The sequence below is a fragment of the Pristiophorus japonicus genome, chromosome X (assembly GCF_044704955.1).
Source record: "Pristiophorus japonicus isolate sPriJap1 chromosome X, sPriJap1.hap1, whole genome shotgun sequence".
Lineage (NCBI taxonomy): Eukaryota > Metazoa > Chordata > Chondrichthyes > Pristiophoridae > Pristiophorus > Pristiophorus japonicus.
This window is the reverse complement of record NC_092010.1, coordinates 36,802,842-36,819,674: the sequence shown is the minus strand read 5'-3', so window position 1 is coordinate 36,819,674 and position 16,833 is coordinate 36,802,842. Positions and strand designations below refer to the sequence as shown.

The window sequence follows — 16,833 nt, the reverse complement described above, 5'->3', positions numbered from 1 at the left end:
GATACCCTGGTGAGTTAAAACACTGTCAAAGGATGTTGCTAGGCCCTAGATCTAACGGAGTGATTGCCTTTTGTGTTGGTATTGTCAACACATTCGAAGTGTTATTATTGAGCTGCACTCATCATCATAGGCAGTCCCTCGGATTCGAGGAAGACTTGCTTGCACTCTAAAAATGAGTCCTTGGGTGACTGAACAGTCCAATACGAGAACCACAGTCCGTCACAGGTGGGACAGACAGTGGTTGAGGGAAAGGATGGGTGGGACAGGTTTGCCGCATGCTCTTTCCGCTGCCAAGAACACTCCGAGCAGGCAATGATGTGAAATGACACTTCCGAAACATTTGATCTTCTAGGATTGATGTTGAGGCTGGAGAGTGGCACCTGCCTGTGGAACCCCAGCACAATTCAACACCCGCAGGGGGAAAGGAGACGAGCATGGGAGATAAAAACTTCATTGGAATTTGAAACAACACAAAGTGGAAACCCCCTCACAGGAATGGGGGAGATTCCTGATGCGAAGAGTAGATTTTGCCAAACCCTCTCTCCTCACAACATTGGAAGGTGGTAGGCCCAATGCTGCCGATTTTTGTGACGAGAGCTCACAGTCCGAGAGGTACCTCGTCTTCTGCAATTCCTCAAATGTTCGGGCCTTTGGTTAGTTCTCCTCGTCTTTTCCTTCAGCGGAGAGGATTGGAATGTTGTGCACTGGAATATTATTTTCTAAGAGGGGTTTGATGCTGTCAAGTGTTGAACGTAATTGGATTTTATTTCCTCGGTATGTATTTTACAGGAAGGCCTGAGTCAACGTTCGTCTGACTCAGCCACAGGTCTGGTACAAGAATAGAATTCCAGTCCAAATAGCTTTTAGACCCGATGACGTCAGTAATAGCTGGAGCACATAACTGGATTGTACTGTAGTTTCCTGATAGTTAGCCTCTAATGGATCCAGTGACATTTGAGAGTTCTGTCTGAATTCATCTCGTTCTGTACACCCTGATCAAGGCAAACGGGCTGTCGGTTTCTTTTATCAAAATCATTTTTTGTCCCCTTTTCCGCCAGTTTTCGTGCCAATTTATTCCAAGGGTGCTGATTGCCCTCAAGTACCTCAGCTAAGTGGCCATTCTTCATCTGTGGGCCGAGCCAGTCAGCGTGTCAACAGGCTGTTCCATTGCTAGCAGAAGCCATTCTGTTCGTGTGCAGATTTAACCAGGATCACTGGATAGTGATTAAACAGGGTCACTGGTAAATCATGACTGCACTTGTATTGTGGCATCCATGACTGTTGTCCCGTCCCGTGAAAAGCCTCCTGCTCCACTCCCCAATTTTCCCCTCGTAACCATTCCTGGGTTCCTGCTCTTCTGCTCTGGGGTTAGACCTCAGCTGCCGGTGGGTGGAAATTCTTAATCTTGTGATAACGTCTCCCGCCCTTAAGCTACAGCAAAATTTGATCCCTGGACCAAAGCAGCAGAAGCAGTTCGAGCCTGGAGCAACACTGAGAACCAAGTTGGAGAGGAGGGTCTGCACGGACTGCGAGAAGAGGGGGGTGAGATTAGTACCAGTGTGACCTCGGCAGCAGAGAAAGGGTCAGGGTGTGGGGGTCAGAAGGATGTTGTTGTGAGCTGAGTGGGAAGAGTGCAACATGGAGTGGGGGAGGGGAGGGAGTGCAACATGGAGTGGGGGAGGGGAGGGAATGGAGCATGGACTGGGGGAGGGGAGGAGGAGTGGAGCATGGACTGGGCGAGGGGAGGGAGTGGAGCATGGACTGGGGGAGGGGAGGTGAGTGGAGCATGGACTGGGGGAGGGGAGGGAGTGGAGCATGGACTGGGGGAGGGGAGGTGAGTGGAGCATGGACTGGGGGAGGGGAGGTGAGTGGAGCATGGACTGGGGGAGGGGAGGTGAGTGGAGCATGGACTGGGGAGTGGAGCATGGACTGGGGGAGGGGAGGTGAGTGGAGCATGGACTGGGAGAGGGGAGGGAGTGGAGCATGGACTGGGGGAGGGGAGGTGAGTGGAGCATGGACTGGGGGAGGGGAGGTGAGTGGAGCATGGACTGGGGGAGGGGAGGTGAGTGGAGCATGGACTGGGGAGTGGAGCATGGACTGGGGGAGGGGAGGTGAGTGGAGCATGGACTGGGGGAGGGGAGGGAGTGGAGCATGGACTGGGGGAGGGGAGGTGAGTGGAGCATGGACTGGGGGAGGGAGTGGAGCATGGACTGGGGGAGGGGAGGTGAGTGGAGCATGGACTGGGGGGGGGGGGGAGTGGAGCATGGACTAGGGGGGGGGGGAGGGGAGTGGAGCATGGACTGGGGGAGGGGAGGGGAGTGGAGCATGGACTGGGGGAGGGGGAGTGGAGCATGGACTGGGCGGGGGGAGGGGAGTGGAGCATGGACTGGGGGAGGAGAGGGGAGTGGAGCATGGACTGGAGGAGGGGAGGGGGAGTGAAGCATGGACTGGGGGAGGGGAGGGGGAGTGGAGCATGGACTGGAGGAGGAGAGGTGAGTGGAGCATGGACTGGGGGAGTGGAGCATGGACTGGGGGAGGGGAGGTGAGTGGAGCATGGACTGGGGGAGGGATTGGAGCATGGACTGGGGGAGGGAGTGGAGCATGGACTGGGGGAGGGGAGGGAGTGGAGCATGGACTGGGGGAGGGGAGGGAGTGGAGCATGGACTGGGGGAGGGGAGTGGAGCATGGACTGGGGGAGGGGAGGGGAGTGGAGCATGGACTGGGGGAGGGGAGGTGAGTGGAGCATGGACTGGGGGAGGGGAGGTGAGTGGAGCATGGACTGGGGGAGGGGAGGTGAGTGGAGCATGGACTGGGGGAGGGAGTGGAGCATGGACTGGGGGAGGGGAGGTGAGTGGAGCATGGACTGGGGGAGGGGAGGTGAGTGGAGCATGGACTGGGGGAGGGGAGGTGAGTGGAGCATGGACTGGGGGAGGGGAGTGGAGCATGGACTGGGGGAGGGGAGTGGAGCATGGACTGGGGGAGGGGAGGTGAGTGGAGCATGGACTGGGGGAGGGGAGGTGAGTGGAGCATGGACTGGGGGAGGGGAGGTGAGTGGAGCATGGACTGGGGGAGGGGAGGTGAGTGGAGCATGGACTGGGGGAGGGGAGTGGAGCATGGACTGGGGGAGGGGGTGGGGGGGAGGGGGCAGTGCAGCATGGACTGGGGGAGGCGGATAAACCTGCTGAGCAAACACGGTAATGGATCATGCTTTTAAATGGGTTTGGCTCCTTATATCAATCCTGATACACCACACATTGAATTCGAACACATTATTTATGACTTCCTAACTTTAACAAAAAAGAAAGAGTTGCATTTATATAGCGCCTTTCACGACCCAACTGGACGTTTCAAAGCGCTTCGCAGCCAATGAAGTACTTTTGGAGTGTAGTCACTGTTGCAATGTGGGAAATGCGGCAGCCAACCTGCGCACAGCAAGCTCCCACAAACAGTAGTGTGATAATAATCTGTTTCAGTGATGTTGATTGAGGGATAAATATTGGCCAGGACACCGGCTCTTCTTTGAACAATGCTAATATTGATCAACCGCTGCCCCCAAGCAGGATTTTGAGTTGCACTTGCTCTGTGTTCAGATTTGGATCAGGTAGCCAATGTGGTCAGTAAGAAATTAAGAAAGAAGTAATTTTTCACTCCACATGGACCTCCATTTGTACAGATGGTGGGACCAGAACTCCCCCCAAAAAATTGGGCCTGTTTTGTTGAGTTATGCTAGAGCTGTATAAAATACTCCTTAGGCAACAGCTGGAGTACTGCGTGCAGTTCTGGTCACCACATTACAGGAAGGATGTGACTGCACCTAGAGTGGGTGCAGAGATTTACGAGGATGTTGCCAGGACTGGAAAACCTTAGCTATGAGGAAAGATTGGATAGGCTGGGTTTGTTTTCCTTGGAACAGAGGAGGCTGAGGGGAGATTTAATTGAGGTGTATAAAATTATGAGGAACCTAGATAGAGTGGATAGAAAGGGTCTATTTCCCTCAGCAGAGGGGTCAACAATCAGGGTGCATAGGTTTAAAGTAATTGGTAGTAGGATTAGAGGGAGATGAGGAAACATTTCTTCACCCAGAGGGCTGTGGGGGTCTGGAACTCACTGACTGAAAGGGTGGTAGAGGCAGAAACCCTCACCACATTTAAAAAGTACTTGGATGTGCACCTGAAGAGCTGTAATCTACAGGACTACGGACCGAGAGCTGGAAGGTGGGATTAGGCTGGGTAGCTCTTTTTTGACAAGGCATGACATCCCATGGCACTATTCCGACACGAACACGATGGGTCGAATGGCCTCCTATGTCGTAATTTTTCTACGATTCAGCAAATCTCGCGGCCTGGTCTGGAAGTACAGATAGAGATGGTAGAACACCTCCTCAAACTAGTTTCCACAGCATGTATTTTAACCTATTGCTGGTTGATATGGATAGAATCGCCTTCACTTCCATGTTGCATTCAGATCGACTGTAGAATTGATGGTAGGAAACAACAACTTGCATTTAAATAATGCATTTAACGTAGTAAAACAGAATGATGATAGAATCACAGAACGGTTACAGCACAGAAGGAGGCCATTCGGCCCGTCGAGCCCGTGCCGGCTCGCTGCAAGAGCACTTCAGCTAGTCCCACTCCCCCGCCCTTTCCCCGTATGTAGCCCTGCAACTTTTTTTTCCTTCAGGTACTTATCCAACTCCCTTTTGAAAGCCATAATTGAGTCTGCCTCCACCACCCTCTCAGACAGTGTATTCCAGTGTAACCACTTGCTGCGTAAAAAAGGTTTCTTCTCGTGTCGCCTTTGGTTCTTCTGCCAATTACCTTAAATCTGTGTCCTCTGGACCCTTCCACCAATGGGAACAGTTTCTCTCTACGTGCTCTGTCCAGACCCCTCTTGATTTTGAACATCTCTATCAAATCTCCTCTCGACCTTCTCTGCTACAAGGAGATCAACCCCAGCTTCTCCAGAGCATGACAGGAAGGGACAGAATTTATAAACATAAGACTGTATCAGAAACTGGGGCCACAGCAGGAGAAAATGGTAAGAAAACACATTTAAAAGCTCTTTATCTGAATGCATGCAGCATTCGTACCAAGTTAGATGAGCTGTCGGCACAAATAGTTACAAATGGGTATGATCTGTAGCCATTACAGAGACACGGTTGCAAAGTGACCAAGACTGGGAACTAAACATTCAGGGGTACTTGACAATTCGGAAGGACAGATAGAAAGGAAAAGGAGGTGGGGTAGCTCTATTGATAAAGGATGGAATCACTGCAATAGTGAAAAACGATATTGGCTCAAATGATCAGGATGTTGAAACAGTTATAAGGAATAATAAGGGGATAAAGTCACTGGTGGGCATAGTCTATAGGCCCCCTAACAGTAGCAACTCTGTTGGTCGGAGTTTAAACCAAGAAATAGTGAGGGCTTGTAAATAGGGAACGGCAATAATCATGGGTGATTTTAACTTCCATATTGATTGGACAAATCAAATTGGTCAGGGTAGGCTTGAGGAACAGTTCATAGTGCATAAGGGAAGGGTTCCTTGAGCAGTATGTAACGGAACCAACCAGGGGGCAGGCTATCTTGGATCTGGTCCTGTGTAATGAGACAGGATTAATAAACAATCCCCTTGGAATGAATGATCGTAGCATGGTTGAATTTCAAATTCAGATGGAGGGTGAGAAAGTTGGATCTCAAACCAGTGTCCTAAGCTTAAATAAAGGAGACTGCAAAGGTATGAGAGCAGAGTTGGCTAAAGTGGACTGGAAAAATAGATGAAAGTGTAGGACGGTTGACGAACATTGGCGTACATTTATGGAGATATTTCATAACTCTCAAAGTTATATTCCAGTGAGGTGCAAAGGGTGTAAAAGAGAAGATAGCCATCCGTGGCTAAGTAAAGAAATAAAGGATGGTATCTAATTAAAAACAAGGGCATACAAAGTCGCCAAAACTAGTGGGAGGACAGAAGATTGGGAAGCTTTTAAAAGCCAGCAAAGAATGGCTAAAAAAATGATTAAGAAAGGGAAGATAGACTATGAAAGTAAATTGGCACGAAATATAAAAAGAGATAGTAAGAGTTTCTATAGGTATATAAAAAGGAAAAGAGTGGCTAAAGTAAATGTTGATCCCTTAGAGGACGAGACCGGGGAATTAGTGATGGGGAACATGGAGATGGCAGAAACTCTGAACAAATATTTTGTATCAGTCTTTACGGTAGAGGACACTAAAAATATCCCAACAGTGGATAGTCAAGGGGCTATGGGGATGGGGGGCGGGGGGGAGGAACTTAACACAATCACAATAACTAACTAAGGAGGTGGTACTCAGTAAGATAATGGGACTAAAGGTGGATAAATCCCCAGGACCTGATGGCTTGCATCCTCGGGTCTTGAGAAGTAGCGGCAGGGATAGTGGATGCATTGGTTGTAATTTACCAAAATTCCCTGGATTCTGGGGAGGTCCCAGCAGATTGGAAAACTGCAAATGTAACACCCCTATTCAAAAAATGAGGCAGACAAAAAGCAGGAAATTATAGACCAGTTAGCCTAACATCTGCGGTTGGAAAATGTTGGAGTCCTTTATTAAAGAAGCAGTAGCAGCACATTGGAAAAGCATAACTCAGTCAGGCAGAGTCAGCGTGGATTTATGAAGGGGAAGTCATGTTTGACAAATTTACTGGAATTCTTTGAGGATGTAACGAACAGGGTGGATAAAGGGGAACCAGTGGATGTGGTGTATTTGGACTTCCAGAAGACATTTGACAAGGTGCCACACAAAAGGTTACTGCACAAGATAAAAGGTCACGGGGTTGGGGGTAATATATTAGCATGGATAGAGGATTGGCTAACTAACAGAAAACAGAGAGTCGGGATAAATGGTTCATTCTCGGGTTGGCAATCAGTAACTAGTGAGGTGCCGCAGGGATCAGTGCTGGGACCCCAACTATTTACAATCTATATTAACGACTTGGATGAAGGGACCGAGTGTAACGTAGCCAAGTTTGCTGACGATACAAAGATGGGAGGAAAAGCAATGTGTGAGTATACAAAAAATCTGCAAAAGGACACAGACAGGCTAAGTGAGTGGACAGAAATTTGGCAGATGGAGTATAATGTTGGAAAGTGTGAGGTTATACACTTTGGCAGAAAAAAATCGAAGAGCAAGTTATTATTTAAATGGAGAAAGATTGCAAAGTGCCGCAGTACAGCGGGACCTGGGGTCCTTGTGCATGAAACACAAAAGGATAGTATGCAGGTACAGCAAGTAATCAGGAAGGCCAATGGAATCTTGGGCTTTATTGCAAAGGGGATGGAGTATAAAAGCAGGGAAGTCTTGCTACAGTTATTCAAGGTTTTAGTGACGCCACACTTGGAATACTGCGTACAGTTTTGGTCTCCATATTTACGAAAGGATATACTTGCTTTGGAGGCAGTTCAGAGAAGGTTCACTCGGTTGATTCCAGAGATGAGGGGATTGACTTATGAGGAAAGGTCGAGTAGGTTGGGCCTCTACTCATTGGAATTCAGAAGAATGAGAGATGATCTTATCGAAACGTATAAGATTATGAGGGGGCTTGACAAGGTGGATGCAGAGAGAATGTTTCCACTGATAGGGGAGACTAGAACTAGGGGGCATAATCTTAGAATAAGGGGCCGCCCATTTAATCTTCCCCTCTTTATTATTTTTTTAGTCGTTCTTTGTTGGCTTTTAAAAATTTCCCAATCCTCTGGCCTCCCACTAGTCTTGGCCACATTGTATGCCCTTGTTTTCAATTTGATCCCCTCCCTTATTTCCTTAGTTAGCCACAGATGGCTATCCCTTCTCTTACAGTCTTTCCTTCTCATTAGAATATATTTTTGAGAGTTATGAAATATCTCCTTAAATGTCTGCCACTGCTCATCAACCGTCCCATTCTTTAGTCTATTTTCCCAGTCCACTTTAGCCAACTCTGTTCTCATACCTTTGTAGTCTCCTTTATTTAAGCTTGGGACACTGGTTTGAGATCCAACTTTCTCACCCTCCAACTGAATTTGAAATTCAACCATATTATGGTCACTCATTCCTAGAGGATCCTTTATTAGGAGATAGTTTATTAATCCTGCCTCATTACACAGGACCAGATCTAAGATGGCCTGCCTCTTGGTTGGCGCTTTTAACGTCCCAAGGCGCTTCACAGGAGTATTATGAGATAAAAATTTTTACACCAAGCAGCATAAGGAGAAATTAGCATAGGGGACCAAAAGCTTGGTCAAAGAGGTAGGTTTTAAGGAGCGTGCTTTCGGATGATGTCACCAAGGGGTAACATGTAGATGAGAAATAGGAGGGGCCAAGGATAGATCCTTGGGGGACCCCAGAGGTAACAATGCGGGAGCGGGAAGAGAAGCCATTACAGGTCATTCTCTGGCTGCGATTAGATAGTTAAGAATGGAACCAGGCGAGTGCAGTCCCACCCAGCTGGACGACGGTGCAGAGGCGTTGGAGGGGGATCGAGTGGTCAACTATGTGAAAGGCTATGTGTTATCAGCCGCTGGGAAAGTCATCGCTAGAATCCTCCTCAACCGTCTTCTCCCCGTGGCTGAGGAGCTCCTCCTGGAGTCACAGTGCGGATTCCTTCCTCTACGCGGCACATGATCTTTACGGTGCGACAACTACAAGAGAAATGCAGGGAACAGCACCAACCCTTGTACATGGCCTTCTTTGACCTTACAAAGGCCTTCGACACTGTTAACCGCGAGGGACTATGGAGCGTCCTCCTCCGTTTCGGCTGCCCACAAATGTTTGTCACCATCCTCTGCCTGCTCCACGACGATATGCAAGCCGTAATCCGGACCAACAGAGCCACAGACCCAATCCATGTCCAGACCAGGGTCAAGCAGGGCTGCGTCATCGCGCCAACCCTCTTCTCGATCTTCCTCACTGAAATGCTCCACCTCACACTCAACAAGCTCACCGCTGGAGTGGAACTAAACTACTGAACCAGTGGGAACCTGTTCAACCTTCATTGTCTCCAGGCCAGATCCAAGACTGTCCCATCCTCTGTCGTCGAGCTACAATACACGGACGACGCTTGCGTCTGCGCACATTCAGAGACTGAACTCCAAGACATAGTCAACATCTTCACCTGAGGCATAGGAAAACATGGGCCTTGCACTAAACATCCGTAAAACAAATGTCCTCCACTAACCTGACCCCGCAACACAGCACTATCCCCCCCCCCCCCCACCCCCAGTCATCAAGATCCACGGACAACATGGACCACTTTCCATACCTCGGGAGCCTATTATCAGCAAGGGCAGACATCGACGATGAGGTTCAACACCACCTCCAGTGCGCCAGCGCAGCCTTCAGCCGCCTGAGGAGAGTTTTCGAAGATCAGGCACTCAAATCTGGCACCAAGCTCATGGTCTACAGGACTGTAGTGATACCCGCCCACCTGTATGGCTCAGAGACGTGGACCATATATTATATACACCTCAAATCACTGGAGAAATACCACCAACGATGTCTCCGTAAGTTCCTGCAAATCCCTTGGGGTACAGATGCACTAACGTTAGAGTCCTCGATCAGGCCAACATCCCCAGCATTGAAGCACTGGCCACACACGACCAGCTCCGTTGAGCGGGCCACATTGTTCACATGCCTGACACAAGATCCCCAAAGCAAACTCTCTACTGGGATCTCCTACACAGCAAGCGAGCTCCAGGTGAGCAGAGGAAACGTTTCAAGGACGCCCTCAAAGCCTCCTTGATACCCCCACCGACAGCTGGGAGTCCCTGGCCAAAGACCGCCCTAAGTAGAGGAAGAGCATCCGGGAGGGCGCTGAGCACCTCCAGTCTCGTCGCCGAGAGCATGCAGAAATCAAGCGCAGGCAGTGGAAGGAGCGTGCGGCAAACCAGACTCCCCACCCTTTCCTTCAACCACTGTCTGTCCCATCTGTCACAGGGACTGTAATCAGTCACCCAAGAACTCCCTTTTAGAGTGGAAGCAAATCTGTCTTGATTTCAAGGGACTGCCTATGATGATGATGGTCAACTGTGTCAAAGGCTGTAGAGACGTCAAGAAAGACGAGGAGGGATAGTTTACCTTTGTCACAGTCACATAGGATGGCATTTGTAACTTTGAGAATCATTGAGAGAGTGACTCATTCGGAGCAGGTCACAGAGTGACCTCGGAGCGGGTCACTGAGAGAGTGGCCTTCTCGGCTGGCTCATTGGTGGAGGACAGGAAGCTGGAGTACTGTGTACAGTTTTGGTTTCCTTATCTAAGGAAGGATAGACTTGCCTTGGAGGCGGTCCAAAGAAGGTTCACTAGATTGATCCCTGGGGTGAGAGGACTGTCTTATGATGAGAGATTGTGTAGAATGGGCCCATACTCTCTCGAGTTTAGAAGAATGAGAGGTGATCTCATTGAAACATACAAGATTCTGAAGAGGATTGACAGGGTAGATGCCGAGAGGTTGTTTCCCCCTGGCTGGGAAGTCTAGAACCAGGGGGCACAGCCTCAGAATAAGGGCTATGCAATTTAAGGCGGAGATGAGGAGAAATATCTTCACCCAGAGGGTGGTGAATCTTTGGAATTCTCTAACCCAGAGGGCTGTGGAGGCTCAGTCTTTGAGTATATTCAAGGCTGAGATCGATAGATTTTTGGAGTCTAGGGGAAACAAGGGATATGGAGATCGGGCGGGAAAGTGGAGTTGAGGTCGATGATCAGCCATGATCTTATTGAATGGCGGAGCAGGCTCGAGAGGCCGTGGCCTACTCCTGCTCCTATTTCTTATGTTCTTAAGCTGGTTTCCTGACTGCTGCCTTGGTTCAGGACTGTTCCACGAGGTGAGTGGAGCTAAAGTGGGGAGAGGGTGTTTTCATGAGACAGTCGAAGTCGAGTGATATTACTGTCATTACTTTAAATTGTGGTTTAATGTGTTTCAGTATTTAACTCAGTGACAACAGTCTGGTTAATGTTTTACTCGTGAAAGTGGCTTCCGCATAAAGAAAAGTGGCAAGTTGAGTTGTATTAACAACAAAAGCTGAATGAACCTGTTCAGAGGGCATAAGTGAAGCAAGCTTCTTACTGATTCCAGTGCTTAAATTAATTGGGTAAAATGGGTAAAATAACCACATTCAGGATTTGAGTAACTGCTTGCTTTGGTGAATTCCATTGAAATTGTGTTCCTTTTCTTCAAATGCTCAGATACTGAAGGATGCTGATTTAACAAGAATGTAGGTTAGCCACTCCAACCTGAACATGAAGAAAGACAGACTTGCATTTATATAGCGTCTTTCACAACCACCGGACATCTCGAAGTGCTTTACAGCCAATTAAGTACTTTTTGAAGTGTAGTCGCTGTTGTAATGAGGGAAATGCGGCAGCCAATTTGCACACAGCAAGTCCTACAAACAGCAATGTGATAATGACCAGATAAACAGTAAGCGATGTTGGTTGTGGGATAAATATTGGCCAGGATACCAGGGATAACTCCCCTGCTCTTCTTTGAAATAGTGCCATGGGATCCTTTACGCCCACCTGAGAGAGCAGACGGGGCCCCGGTTGAACGTCTCATCCGAAAGACGGCACCTCCGACAGTGCAGCGCTTCCTCAGCACGGCACTGGAGTGTCAGCCTGGATTTATGTGCTCAAGTTCCTGGAGTGGGATTTGAACCCACAACCTTCTGAGGCGAGGGTGCTACCCACTGAGCCGCAGATGTGCTAAAAGGGTTTGTTCAAACCCTGCCACATACTGGTGAACAATGGGCAAGGTGGTTCCTTCATTTCTGAAAGAAAAATGCTGCAGTTCAGTCTCTACTAAACTCTTCAACTGAGGCATGTGATGTGGCATGGTTGAGAAATGAGCCTTTCCCATTGATTTTTCTCATCAAACGTACACTGTTACCATGCTTCCGTACGATATCTGCCGGGTAGGTTGATGTCGCGTGCAATGGCATATGCTCTTGTCAATACATGCTGTCTGCTTCCGTAAACTGTTGACTCATAAATCTCAAATGATTTTGTCTTGTGGGTTAGCATCCTGCACTGTACCACACGCCGTGCCTTATGGAGAAGCATGGCAGACTCTTAAACTGGCTGCCTGGTTATGTTCGAGATGGGTGTTCCCTTTGGGGAACTGTGTCTGCTCTTTGCTTTGCATGTCTTCCAGCACATGTGCGCAAGTCTGGGTCTCTTGTGGTTGCCTGGGGAGGCGGGAGAAGGGGAGATAACACGCTGTGCCACCACGCAACTCAGGGTACCATTTTTCAATCTTCAACGGGCATCTGCAGGTTTTCAAGATCCTACAAATCCCTTGGGAGGACAAACGCACCAACGTTAGCGTCCTCGACCAGGCCAACATCCCCAACATTGAAGCACTGACCACACTTGATCAGCTTCGCTGGGCAGGCCACATTGTTCGCATGCTAGACACGAGACCCCCAAAGCAAGTGTTATACTCGGAACTCCTTCACGGCAAACGAGCCAAAGGTGGGCAGAGGAAACGTTACAGGGATACCCTCAAAGCCTCCCTGATAAAGTGCAACATCCCTGTAAAGTCCTTACTCTACAGTATGAAACCACACGAGGCACATTCTGGGGACAAGGTCACTCTGTGACCTTAATCTTTATTCACAGGACTCCAAAGATGATGACCCTGCGTGGGACCTCCCTTTTTATACCTGTGTGATCAGGTAAGGAGTGTCTCCCACAAGTTCTCCCCCTGTGGTCAAGGTGTGCATCTAGGTTGAGTGTATACAGTAACACAGTGGTGTTACATTGTGGTTACATACATGACATCACCTCCCCCCCCCCCCCCCCAAAGTCTTATTGGGATCATAGGTTTAATCTTTCAGGTGGTCTACGCTCCCTCGTGGAGCGCCGCAGTTGGGGCTCTGGTTGTTGGACAGTTATGTGAGTATCTGTCACCTGTGGTGATTCCGGCCTGTCCGGGCTGACCTCAGGGACTGTGCAGTCTTCTGATTGCTCTTGTTGCTCGTTCACTGGTGGTGTTGTGAGCTCCATCTCATGGTCTTCTTCAGGTTCCTCCGTGTCGATGCTGAACCTTTCTTTTTACTTGGTCCAGATGCTTACGGCATATCTGGCCATTGTTGAGTTTTACCACAATGACCCGATTCCCCTTTTTGTCAATTACAGTGCCCTCAAGCCATTTGGGCCCCATGGCGTGATTGAGGACGAATACAGGATCATTTATTTCTATACATCTCCCCCTCGAATTACGGTCATGGTACTCGTTTTGTGATTTGCGCTTGCCCTCAACTATGTGGGTCAGGACTGGGTGAATGAGGGACAACCGAGTTTTGAGTGTCCGTTTCATTAGTAGCTCTGTGGGCGGGACCCCCGTGAGTGAGTGTGGGTGGGATCTATAGGCCAGCAGGAGGCGCGATAGGTGGCATTGTAGGGAGGGTCCTTGAATCCTGAGCATACCTTGCTTAATGATTGGGACCGCACGTTCCGCCTGGCCATTGGAGGCCGGCTTGAACTGCGCAGTCCTGACGTGGTTGATGCCATTGCCCGACATAAACTCTCGGAATTCGTAGCTTGTGAAACATGGGCCATTATCACTAACCAGGATGTCCAGCAAACCATGGGTTGCAAAGATCGCACGTAGGCTTTCCACGGTGGTGGATGATGTGCATGAATTCAGAATGATGCACTCGATCTATTTCGAGTACGCATCTACCACAATAAGGAACATCTTTCCCATGAACGGGCCCGCGTAGTCAACATGAATGCATGACCATGGCCTGGTGGGCCAGGGCCACGGGCTGAGCGGGGCCTCCCTGGGGGCATTACCCAGCTGGGCACAAGTCGTGCACCTGCGAACACAGTGTTCCAGGTCTGAATCAATTCCAGGCCACCAAACGTGTGACCGGGCGATGGCCTTCATCAGCACAATGCCTGGGTGCTCGCTGTGGAGTTCCCTGATGAATGCTTCCCTGCCCTTCTGGGGCATGACTACCCAGCTGCCCCATAGTAGGCAGTCGGCTTGGATGGACAGCTCATCCGTCCGTCTGTGGAACGGTCTGACCTCCTCGGGGCATGCTCCGTGTGCGGGCGCCCAATCCCCAGTCAGGACACATTTCTTAATCAGGGATAGGAGGGGATCTCTGTTTGTCCGGAATTTGATCTGGCGGGCTGTGATGGGGGAGCCTGCGCTGTCAAAGGCATCGACAGCCATGACCATCTCAGCGCTTTGCTCAGCTGCCCCCTCGGTGGTGGCCAGTGGGAGCCTGCTGAGCGCATCAGTGCAATTTTCAGTGCCGGGCCAGTGCCGGAGGGAGTAGTCATAAGCAGCCAGCGTGAGAGCCCATCGCTGTATGCAAGCTGATGCGTTGACATTGACAGCCTTGCTGTCTGACAACAGGGATGTTAACGGCTTGTGGTCCGTCTCTAATTCAAACTTCCTGCCAAAGAGGTACTGATGCATTTTTTTTACACCATAGACACATGCAAGCGCTTCCTTCTCGACCATCCCATATCCCCGTTCTGCTTGAGAGAGCGACCTGGAGGCATAAGCCACAGGTTGTAGCTGACCCTCAGCATTACCCTGCTGCAACACGCATCCAACCCTATAGGACGATGCATCACGTCAGAACCAATTTTTTACAGGGGTCATACAGGGTCAACAACTTGTTTGAACAAAGTAGGTTTCGCGCCCGATCAAAAGCCCGTTCCTGACAGTCCCCCCAAAACCAATCGCAACCCTTACGCAGGAGCACGTGTAGCGGCTCCAACAACGTGCTCAAGTTCGGCAGAAAGTTCCCGAAATAGTTCAACAGTCCCAGGAATGAACGCAGCACCGATGTGTTGCAGGGCCTGGGCGCTCGTTGAATCGCCTCTGTTTTGGATTCGGTGGGCCAAATCCCATCTGCAGCAACCCTCCTGCCCAGAAACTCCACCTCAGGAGCTAAGAACACACATTTAGACTTCTTGAGTCGCAGGCCTATCCGGTCTAGTCGGCATAGCACCTCCTCCAGGTTGTGGAGGTGTTCCTCGGTGTCTCGACCCGTGATGAGGATGTCGTCCTGGAATACGATCGTTCCCGGAATGGATTTAAGCAGGCTTTCTATGTTTCGTTGAAAAATCGTGGCCGCTGATCGAATGCCAAACGGGCACCTGTTATAAACGAACAGTCCCTTGTGCGTGGTGATGGTGGTCAGTAGTTTAGATTCATCGGCCAGTTCCTGGGTCATATAGGCTGAAGTGAGGTCCAACTTGGTGAACAGCTTGCCGCCTGCCAGCGTGGCGAAGAGGTCCTCCACTCTCTGGAGCGGGTATTGATCTTGTAGTGACACCCGATTGATGCTGGCCTTGTAGTCGCCACAGATCCTGACAGAGCCATCCGCTTTTAGGATGGGAACGATGGGGCTCGTCCAGTCGCTGAATTCAACAGGCGAGATGATGCCCTCTCTCAACAGCCGGTCCAATTCGCTCTCGATCTTTTCCCGCATCACATACGGCACCGCTCTGGCTTTGTGGTGCACTGGCCTGGTGTCCGGGGTGATGTGTATCACTACTTTAGTGCCTTTGAAAGTCCCGACGCCAGGTTGGAATAGTGAATCGAATTGTTGCAGAACTTGTGAGCACGAACTTCACCCCACCGATGACATTGCGTGAACATCCCCCCCATTTCCAGTTCATCTCGGCTAACCAGCTCCTCCCCAACAGTGCGGGACCATTGCCCGGGACAATCCAGAGCGGCAGCCGATTCACTAACCCATTGTGTGTGACAGCCAACATTGCACTGCCTAGCGCCGGAATGATTTATTTAGTGTAAGTCCGTAATTGTGTCTCAATACGTGCTAATTTGGGTCTACTGGCTTTAAGTGGCCATAGCTTCTCAAATTGCTGAACACCCATGAGTGACTGGCTGGCCCCAGTGTCCAGCTCCATGCGTACTGGGATACCGTTTAATAAAACCCTCATCATCATTGGTGGCATTTTGGTGTCTGAACTGTGAATATTCGCCACATGGACCCGCTGAACCTCGGCGTCCATCGATTTGCCCCAAAAGTCATCCTGCCTCACAGAACCCTCTTCTGGTCCATCTGCCTCATATATTAGTCTGGTTGCAGACTTCCTGCACATTCGAGCTAAGTGGCCACTGAGATTGCAGTTCCTGCAGACAAACTGTTGAAATCTGCAAGATCTAGCTGAGTGTTTTCCCCCCAAACCTCCAGCATGAATTAAAGTTTCCATTGTTGGGGACAAAGGGACTATGGCCAGGCATTCCACGCTGACTGTCCCTTTGACTGCTCTTAAGTACCCTATTAATGGGTGTCAATGGCCCTATCCCGGGCCGCATTGTCCACTGTGATGGCGTGAATATCCGTCCAGCCTGCCATTGTCTCTGTTGAAGTCCTACTCTGGGGTCTATTGCTGCCTGGGGAGTGTTGGACTGCCCCTGCCTGCCTACGGGGCTCTGAGTCGCATTGATGTTGACTCCCTGATCCATCGCCGCGTTAGAGGCAGAATTGCGCGCGTATATTATTTTCGTCTCTTCCTCCCCCGCCATGAAAGTTTGAGCTATCAACGCCGCCGCTGCCAAGGTCAAGTCCTTGGTCTCAATTAATTTGCGGAAAATTCCCGCATGACCAATGCCCTCGATAAAGAAGTCCCTTAGCATCTCCCCCCTCCAGGCGTCTAGAGGCTGGCCAAACGCTGGAGGTCCGCTATGAAGTCCGGTACGCTCTGTCCTTCACGACGTCGGTGGGTGTAGAATCTGTGTCGGGCCATGTGTACGCTACTCGCTGGTTTGAGGTGCTCCCCGATCAATTTGCTACGTTCTTCAAAGGTTTTGTCCGCCGGCTTTTCGGGT

General features: G+C 50.0%; 1 protein-coding gene across 4 annotated transcripts in view; it reads left to right on the top strand.

Annotated features, from left to right (window-relative positions):
* The window catches only part of LOC139240984 (bromodomain adjacent to zinc finger domain protein 2A-like), a 181,143-nt gene that overhangs the window by 32,158 nt on the left and 132,152 nt on the right, over window positions 1-16,833 (top strand). The window contains exon 1 of one of the 4 annotated variants that reach the window (XM_070869626.1): window positions 553-612. The exons of the other annotated variants lie outside the window; for them this stretch is intronic. Coding sequence (XP_070725727.1) covers window positions 573-612 — 40 coding nt within the window. The 5' untranslated portion in view covers window positions 553-572. Of the gene's footprint in view, window positions 1-552; window positions 613-16,833 lie in introns of those variants that run through there. 4 annotated transcript variants of the gene reach the window in all.